The 9826-nt window shown below is 48.9% G+C and overlaps 1 protein-coding gene across 2 annotated transcripts in view; it reads left to right on the top strand.

Moving 5' to 3' along the window:
- Positions 1–314: 314 nt before the first annotated feature.
- DVL1 (dishevelled segment polarity protein 1) overlaps positions 315–9826 on the top strand; it is a 56654-nt gene continuing 47142 nt past the window's right edge. For both annotated transcript variants that reach the window (XM_042883278.1, XM_042883277.1), the window contains exon 1: positions 315–543. In XM_042883278.1, coding sequence (XP_042739212.1) covers positions 374–543 — 170 coding nt within the window. In that variant the 5' untranslated portion in view covers positions 315–373. The remainder of the gene's footprint in view (positions 544–9826) is intronic.

The following is a 9826-nucleotide window of genomic DNA, read 5'->3' as shown; positions in this document are numbered from 1 at the left end:
GGAGGAGGAGGAGGAGGAGAGGAGAAGGGGAGAGAAGGAGGAGGGCGGCTCGCCCGCTGCCCCCCCGCTGCCCGCCGGCCCCGGGGCTGGGTGCCGCGGCGGCCCCGCTGCCCAGCGCGGCGGGGGGCGGCGGGAGGATGCGCGCGGGGCGGGAGGCGGCGGCGGAGGCGGCGAAGGGCTGCCGTTCCCGGGTCGGGCAGCTAGAGAGCAGTGCAGGGAGCGGAATCCCGGCCCAGGAGCGTGGCGGCGGCGGCGGCGGCCGGGCGCTACGAGCTGCCTTCCTGTGCGGGGCGGCCGCGGGCTGGAGGCGCTGAGCGGAGCCCCGGGCCGCCTCCCCGCAGCGCGCTGTTCGCCCGCCGCGCTGCCCTCTCCCATGGCGGAGACTAAAATCATTTATCACATCGACGAAGAGGAAACCCCTTATCTGGTGAAGCTGCCCGTCCCTCCGGAAAAAGTCACTTTAGCCGATTTTAAAAATGTCCTCAGCAACCGGCCCGTGCACAGCTACAAATTCTTCTTTAAATCCATGGATCAGGATTTCGGGTAAGCCGGCCGCCCAGGTGGCGATGCCGTTTCGGGGGGGTAGGGGGGGGGGGGGGGGGGGGGTCCCGGTTGCTCCGTTCCGCCTTTCCCTCTGACAGCCCGGATGGGAGAGCACCTGCTGGGCTGGATGGAGGCGGGCGGGCGCTTCCCGCGATGAGGGGCTGCGGTTGGAAGCTCCGCTCAGCGCCCCGAGCCGCGCATTGCGGCACCCGCTGGGCTGGAGGCCCCGCCGGCGGCTGGCGGGGAAGGGGGGGGAGCGGCGGCCGCTAATATGGCGGCCCCGGCTCTGACAGCTCCCCGCCCGGCCGTTCGGAGGCCTCGGCTCGAGCGAGGCTCTGTGCTGAGGTCGGGGCCTGCAAAACGCGTCTCCTTTTGGGGCCGTGCTCGATGCCGGCTCGTGCTGCTTCTCCTCGCGGCTCTCCCAGCCCACCGGCTGCTGTCAGAGCTCCGGTGCCGTTCGGGCGGTGTTTGTGGCCGAGTTTCGCCGTCCTCCCTGCCCGCGTACCGGCCTTATCTACGGTCGATAAAAGAAAAGCGATAAAAAAAGCCGTTCTGACAGCTCGTAACTTTCAAAACCCATTAATCCCTTTGTAGCAAATCGCTTCTCTTTGTACTCGCGTCTGTCGCTGGCACGGCGATTTTTATTTCACGTATCAACGCCTCGCCAGCAGAAAAGAGCAGGTCTGTGGAATACTAACGCCAGAGCCGAGTAACGGAGGGGCTGGGTGGTGAAACACATCGCCCTGTTATGTCCCCTATCCCCGAGACCCAGAGATACCCCTTTTCTGCTCCATCCACCGCGGAATGTGGACGTTGTTTGTTGACACGTATTTCTGATGTGGCAATTCGTTAGCGTTGGCACGCCGCTGTAGGGATTGCTGGCATTGCTCGTGCATTGACTTGTTGTCGATCGGGATTGTGAAAACACGCTTTGGGAAACAGCTACACGAAATGTTTGTTTTCAAAATACAGCTTTTGAAAATGCCTGTTTGTAAATTTCTCTCCTCTCTCCCCCCCCCCCCAATGATGGGGACGTTTAGGAATCCTGGCTCGATGTTTTTGTGGTGCAGCCTCAATGAAGGATGATGGATTTGTTCAGGCAGCGTTTGTGTTCGTTGCCACTGCTTGCAGATGTTGGGTGTGAGGGAGAGCGAAAGCGGTGCTGATGCTGTTGGGTGTGCTGGTGGCATCTCTGGCACGTGTGGGCAGTAAATCCTGCAGTGGATTTGTCTCAAAACTTAAAGGGAGACAGGCTGTTCTCCTTGTCTTGCCCTAGAAATGGTGGAGGATGAAGGGCTGTGAATAGGTGGTTAGGCTTAGCACCTTAAATTCTGCTTCTCTCATTTAAACTATGGTCTCAAATGTAGCCAACCAAGACGGGGGCTTGTTTGTGAGGGATTATACAACATTAAGGTTGGAAACGATTACTAAGATATTAAAATCCAACCCTACCTCCACTGTGCCCCACTGAACTGTGTCCCTCAATGCCACAGGACACCTCCAGTCATGGTGACTCCAGCACTTCATTGGGGGTGGAGGATGACTGCGGACTGCGATGCAGTCAAGAGGCATGAAACTGAATGTGAATCAGTTCAGCAGCAAATAGAGGTTTGTAACTTCGGGGCTAAAAAGGTTCAGAGGACCCCCATAGGATGCTGGCAGCTGAATGCATACAGAGGAGTACACCCCTGACTTTGCTTGGGAGATTTGTGCTGGACCTCATGGTTCACCACAGGCTTCCTGTGAACCCATATGTCACCCTATATTATTAATTCCTGAATTTCTCTAAGCTGTAGCAATCAGTTGTACATGAGCAATGCCACTGACTTTGTGGTGGTAGAGGCACACATCAGGGCCGGGTCGCTTGTAGGATCGGGATGGTGTGTGAACCTGACTTGCGTTCCCACTGACATTTCTAACTGCCTTTTGACTTCCAGTAGAATTTTTATGGCTGAGTTATGATCCAAAATAGAATTGGATTTGTAATAAAAAAGCTAATGCACAATTTCACTGCGCTGACAACAGCACAACCACATCACAGCTCTTTCTCCTTCTGTGTCTGTAGGATGTATTCAGGGTTTTAGGATATCCTAAGAGCAAGCAGCACTTTTCCTTTCTCCCTTTTTCTTCTTCCTGCTATTTGTCACCTTTTCAGTACCATAGAGCACCATCTTATCATGGGTTCATCTCTAATTCCCATGAAGACTGGCTGCTCTGCCCTCAGGATGAAGGTATGATCAAGGCTGCCATGATCCAATCTTCAAGAGTATTCCAACCAGCTTCAGTGTACACCACAGTCCAGGTGAAGGCTCTCACAGGTGCTGCTGCTGAGGCAGGAGCCCATCATCTGAAACAGCTGGAGGTAACCCACACCTCTGAAAGCTGTCAGTCACATTTTAGTCTCTGTTTCACTTGTCAGCCAAACTGTTGTTGCTGGGATAATCTCAATTACCTGTGAAAATTAGAGAATTAGGAGGAATCCACTATCAGTCTCTGCAGTCTCAGCAAGCGTTAATGGTAAATTTGGGCTTTTCTCCTAATCTTATCTACAAGCTGACTTTTGTACTGTTGCAAATAGGTAATTATAGCTGCAGTCACCACTAACCGTAAGAGCGTTGTACACCTAATTTCTGCCTTACCTGCTTGCAGATGCCCTCCAGAGAAGTGTGTTCTGTAAATGGCTCTTCAGCTGCAGTAACATTTTGGTTTTCAGAGCTCTCCTCGTCTGTCCCTGGTGTCACTGCATGCTGGCTGTGCAGAACTGTGATTTGGCACAAGCAGCACTGCTTGGCAGGGTGCTTTGTAAATCCCAGTATGGAGCAAAAAGTCATTCCTGTGTTAGGAAAGCAAATGTTTTCTTGGAGAAGTGGAGCCTCCTTGAGAAGCCAGTGATTGGGAACCAACGCAGCAACCCTGCACATGTTGTTGTAATTAAGGCCCGGCCTTTCCTGGATCCTGAAATAACGCAACAAATAATTGTGTTCAGAAACAGTGGATGTGTTGAATTGTTTCCAGCGGTGGAAGATAGAGTTGCTTACCACTGGGACGGAGCTGGATGTGGACGTGGAGCCATGTCAGGCTGTGCTGTGACAACAGAGCAGCGGTGAGTACCTGCGCTGGGCTGCTTCCAGCTGCCCTCCTTGGAAGGTGAGCTGAGGAAAGCTGCAGGAGTGGCAGGTTTCCTCCTGACTTCAGTTAGCCTTACAGCCTTAATGTTACCCTCTTGGTAAAGCTGTAAAAAGATCTAATGTGTAACTTTTTGGCTTTCCTGGCAGCGTTTCCTTGATAGAAAAACATCTTCCCATGCTGTTTCATTTTCTGTTCTGATTTCTGTGCCACCTCTTGAGGGGATGGACCTGTCTGTGTTCTGCAAGCCCAGGCTTCCCTGTGGACTCTGTCCATAATGTCATATTTGAGATGCAGAGCGGTTAGCTGTGTTCTCACTTGGACTTGACCCTTGGAAGTGCTTTGTAGTTTCTATTTCTGTTCTCATGAGTGGGAAGCTAAGCTGGAACGTCACGGGATTGGATTCATTAATGTGGTGGTATCTACCAAGAGGGAAATGTAGAGAAGGGGCTATTTGTGATGTGTGTTTTATGGGCAGGGAGCGCTGCTGTCGGCTGCCTTTGGTGCTCTCTTTCTTCCAGGGAAGGAGATGGGAGGTCACTTCCTACCACTGAAATTATTGATTCTGAGGTTACAGCTGCATGTCCTTGTAATGATGTATAATGCAATTTTGTTGATTCTCTGATGATTGAAAAATAACAGATAACGGATGCATCTTAGAGGAAGGCTATGGTTTGTGGCGCCGGGGCTGTCATGACTGCAGCTCTGACAGCTGCATAAACTGTGTAGGATCCAAGTGATTCATGATGAATCCGTGTGACAGATCCCGTAATAGAAACACTGATCTGCCTGCTGTAAATATTTGGTATTTTCAGAGCTTTTCTTAATAGCGCTGTTTTACACCATCATTCACTTCCAAAACCACAAAATTAGTAATGCATGTTATTGGAGCGTTCCCACCTTGGAGGCTTCGTTCTGTGGTTTTATCTGTAGGCAGCATAGGATGCTGTGCAGGAGATGCACAGGAAGGGCAGCTCCTTTGCACACATGGGTACAACGTGCTGCTGAATTTGGACCTTCTGGTTTCCTCCTTTCTGTTTGGGGAATCTGTCACCAGGGCAGGGGCTGCTGGAGCAGAGCGAGCCACTCCTGTGCTCTGCAATCTCCATCCATCAAATTCCAAGGGAAGTCTGTCCTGCCATCCTTCTGGGTGAGGTTCAAGTCTTCATTCTTTCCATTGTGTGAACTAATATACTTTTCATTGTGCTTCTTTTGGGAGCACTTTGAGGAGTGGCTTTTAAGGCATTCCTTTGGCATCAGCAAAAGAACTTCCTTTCTAACTGTACTTTTAGGTGCAGCTGTTTCTTGTGCAGAAATTGCTTTTCTTGGTACTCAGTGTCTTGAAAACTAGTGATTGAAAGCAGCAGGAATCCAGCCTGGATGGGATTAAAATCTCAGTTTTTACCTTGCCCTTAAGGGAGATCTGACCAAGAGACAGGAATCACAATTGAGAAGTGTCTGATTGTAGGGATCTGGAATAGTTTAATCATTGGGAAAGCTTCTAGAGACAAGATATTGAAGGAGATACACTGGATGTGTCACCTAGAAAACAGCTTTGATCTGCATGTCAAATTCACAGAAGTCTGCACTCGTGGAATATAACCAGGAAAGCCATTGTAAAAATCCTGCCAGCAAAGAAACATTGGGCAAAGGTGTGGAAGCCGAGTCTGAGCCACACTCCTGAAGGCTTTGGGGCTCAGCTGTGAGCTTGGACAGCTGTTTTCCCCACTGGTTCAGGGCAGAAGTGCCTTTCAGGTGGGGATTTGCCTTTTAGGTGCACTCTCTTTAATGAGAAATTTTTGCTGGTGTTTCAAAGGGATCCTCCAAAGACTGAAGAGCAGCATGAAGAGGTGCATACCTCTGCTGCGATAGTGAGCATGCTGGTGACAGGCTGTATTTTAGGTGGGTTGCAGGCAGGAGATTATCTTGTTTGGAACAGGATAAAAAAGAAGGCAAGGGGTGCCATTTGCATTAGAAAACACGGAGCTGGTGGACTGATGTGCTAAAACTAACAGGTTGGGAAAGTGATCTTTGCAGCTCAGTGACAGAAGCATTGCTGCCGAGTTGAAGACCATGGCCAGGTTACCAACCTGAGTGATGGGCAGGTGGATGAGCAGGTAGGAGGTGCTGTGCCATGAACATTCAGCCTTGAGATACAAGTAAGGATCCCTGACAATACAGCCTTGCAGAGCGCCCCTCTGTGTGCTTGATTTCCCACGTGCATCTCTGCTTTCTGGGTCTCTTTTACCCTCAGTGTTACTGAGGGAAGAGGAGGGCTTAGGAATGAGGAGCTCTGTGGAGGTAGAGATAACAGGGCCAGGTTTTGTGATGATTTGTGTCCTTTCAGGGTTAACCCTCTGCGTTTTCTCCCCCATTCCTTATCTCAGACTGCTTTGTTTGTAGATGCTGGGAGACATCTGAGGCACAGTCAGACTGGAGAGAAGCCAGCAGTTTACTGGGACATGGAGTTAAGGACTGGGGCTTCCACTAGTAATGCAGTCACATAATTAACCATATACGACTTTGCACATGCCTGTGGCATATTTATTGAAAATATCTTTTGGATGGCAAGTGTGTTTGAACAGATGGAGCAGCAAATGGCATCCTTGGTGAGATTTTTTTTTCCCCCCGTCCCCCTTTTTGGCCACGGTTGCTGATCTGTAGGCTAGGAGGGAGGAGGAGGTCTGTAGGAGGAGGGAGCAGTTGCATAATAGTGCAAGTTGTCTTCAGGTCACGCTCGGGCAGCTGCTCTGTGTGATGGAGATAGGGCAGAGCAAGGGGCGAATGCACAGCGTGTTGCTGAGCCCTGGGACCTCTGTGTTGTGGGGTAGCAGGTGCTGATCCCTGGTGAGCTCACCACGAGTCTGAGCTTCTCACTGGGTTTCAGCCAGCTTCCACGTGAGCTATTCTGTCCTGTGAGCAATGCTGGTCTGAAAGTGAAGCTTGCAATGGTAGGAACATGCCTTTTAGTACAGGATTTCCTCCAAAAAAAAAAAGACAAACCCCAACCAAGCTGTTAGGTGAAGTAGGTTGAGTTCAGAATTGCAGGGAATTTAATTTGTTCTTTGAGACAGCAAAAAGAACCAGCACAGGGATGTGTGGTCAGTGAAGGTTTCACCAGTACCTGCAGAAGGTTGGAGTGCTGTTAGTGGTGGAAGAAAACGGGACGTTGCACAGCTGAAGCACTGAGCTGAGACCTGGGAAATTGCAGAATAATTGCACTCAGCCCCAGCTGAGTTAGGGTTGGACTCAGCTGAGCTCTCAGACACACTGAGCAGTGCTGAATTGAGGCCTCTGTTGGCTGCTGGCTTAATGAGGATAGTCTTTGCTTCTTTGGGGTTTTCCCATTTTCTCTGCTGAAATTCACAAACCTTTTTGTTTATACAGAGATCCTGCTCCTTACTGCTTGTATTTATCCAGCACCTGGCTGTTTGCTGTTTGCTGCTTTGCTGTTTGCTGGCATCAGAAAGCACTGTTGTAATACAGATAAGAAAGATGCATACAAGAACACCATGCTAACAGACCCCAAAGGCCACAGCTTTTAACCACACTAGGTTAGCTTATGTGTATTTCATCAAACTGATGCTGATAGCTGTCTGCAGTACAAGCCATTGCTTATTTTAAAGTCCCAGCTGTAATGTGATCCAAATACTTAAAGCAACCACTCTTTCTGCTGGAACCTGAGGACTGCTCTGCTCTGAGGGTGGAGTACGTTACTTTTATTAAAGCTAATGCTATGAAAACATGCAAAAGGGTTACATCAGGTTTGGTCTGCTTCCTGTGGCTAGTGATCAGCAGCAGGACAAGTTAGAAAAACAAGTTTACTACTGTTCATTTAATGAACACCTCCCCAAAGCGAGAGCTCAGGTCTTCTTTCCAGAGCTCAGCCTTCAGCATGTGCACAGAGGCTGTACAGCTGTTGGAAGCATCAACCAGCTCTATAGGATGCGAGTTTGACACCTTATCTACAAGCTTGCTAATGAAAATATGTCTGTGAAGCAGGTTGAATTAAGTGAGACTTATTAAGTAGTATTGTTTAATGATTACCACTGCTGTAGTCTGCTGCAGGAGCGTGAGCGGGCAGCCAGCACCAGAAGCAGACCCACATTCAGCATGGAGGAGTCGGCCATAAAAAGCAATGGAACAGATTCCAATTCTGAATTAAGGAATTCATTTACATGCAGTATTTCAGCCTGCAGAGATTTCCCTGGTAGATGAGGTGGGGCAGAGCTCACGTAACTCACCATACCTTGTAGTCTTTAGAGCTGCTTGGTCCATTTTTAACATCTCTGGGGGAAGTCTGTAGGATGAATGTTTGCAATTACAGCAGGGAGTTGTGTTCACAGCCTGCTCACCTGCCTTGTGAATGGGGAAACTGCAGCTTGTGTTGAGAAGGAGGCACCTCCTTTTGTGTTTGTAAAAGGGCAAGCTTGTTTTGGTTTGAACTTCAGCAGCACAGAGGTGGGTCTTTTCTCTCTGTGTTTATGGGAAGCTGGAAAGGATCAGCGTTATCCTGGAAATTCAGAGTGGTGTAAGAGGTTCTGACATCCAGTCCTGCGTGAAGCCAGGTTTAATTCCAAGTATCTTAAAGCCACGAAACCCTGAATCCCCTGTTTAGCCTTATACATGTATTGCTGCAGCTTAGCATCTAGCTTTTGGTTAAAATGCTTAATCTTAAAATGCTAAGATTTCAGGGTTTTGTTAGGGAAGAAAAGAGGAGCGAGGAAGCTGTTTGGGGAGCACCTGCTGAGCTCAGCCCTGCCCCGGGGATCCCAAGGTCAATGTTCCTTCAGCATCTCCACCTTTGAGCTGCAGGGACCTGAAGAGAACTTGAGAAGGCTCAACGAGGTGGCAGTGTCCTTTTGGTGACCGATGGCTGCAGATAGGTGCAATCTGTGCTTGGTTCCAGGACATCCCACAGGGCCCTTCTCCTGGCAGGACTCAGCCTGCTGTGCACAGAGCACGCAGTGCTGTTGCCAGTCCTTTGTTGCCCTGTTGTGTTTGGGGGTAGTTTGACTGTACTGAGTAATGGAGAAGAGGTGGATGCCCTCTGGTGATGGAGGACATGGCACAGATTGAAACAGATTGGTATTGCTTGGTCCTGTCGTTGTGTTGTGGTGTTTGTTTTAAAGCTTGCTTGTGCCTCTCTCAATTTACTCCTTTGTTTGCATTCTTTTCACATAGGGACTCCTCTGTTATTTACTAAAGCTGATGTCTGTAAACTGCTGCACTGTGCCTAGCAGCAGTCTCTTCTGGTACTGTTTATCAGGTAATTACTTGCCATATCAAGGACTGTTATCTTTTCTTTGGTTATATTATAGGTAAAGGAAGCAGCCTCGTGTTTTGCTAAACGTCTGCTTTCTGTGCTTTGATTGTGATATTACAGAATACCACCGGGGTGAGTAATTAAGCTGGTGTTGATCTGTAAATGAATCCTCTGCTCTGGCAGCCTGGAGTAAATGTCAGAGTGCTGTAGCTTGCCATTGCCAGCGTTTTGAAATCTCTATGTGTAGCTAATGAGAAAAACACACTTGGATCTAGTTGAAGCACAGATATTTGCGTTGAATTGTGCAGAGTTGCAGTATGTGTATGCAACCCCAGGCCCAAAGAACCAACTGTTTTCAGACAAGATGAACTGAGTAGGTGGGTGGAGAAAATGGAAAGGGGGAGCCCAATATTCTCAAAAATGTCTAATATCACTTTTAGTGTTTGTTTAATCAGTGTTTGCTTTCATTCACTTGGCTGGGGTTCTGGCTCTGGGCAGATGATTCAACTTGTCTGTTTTTCCTGTCGCAGCAGAACGTGTTGTTTTTTCACAACCATTCAGGGTAGGTGTAATTCTCCTTTCAGTGATGTTAGAAGAACCATTCCCAATCACCAATTAATGTGCAGAAGCACAGTCTTGTTTGCTTATTCGACTGTTCCAAGACAGGTTATTTTGCATCACATTTCTTTTGTTCAGAGATTGAGCGGTGAATGCTGGCAATGCTGCCTTTAGATTGGCCTGCATTGTTAGCTGGGCTCACAGATCTGGTGTGACAATTGGAAACTGAACGGTAATTGAATCAAATACCCATTGAAAAGCATGTTGTTGATGATAAAATATTTGGAAGTTGCAAGAATGTCCTTTCCCAATGGAATGAAGCTCCGTGTCCAT

This window comes from Lagopus leucura, unplaced genomic scaffold (genome assembly GCF_019238085.1).
Source record: "Lagopus leucura isolate 7727_CA_CO unplaced genomic scaffold, USGS_WTPT01 Super-Scaffold_100037, whole genome shotgun sequence".
Taxonomy (NCBI): domain Eukaryota; kingdom Metazoa; phylum Chordata; class Aves; order Galliformes; family Phasianidae; genus Lagopus; species Lagopus leucura.
Note: the sequence above shows the minus strand (reverse complement) of the source record. Positions and strands in the feature narration are given on the sequence as shown.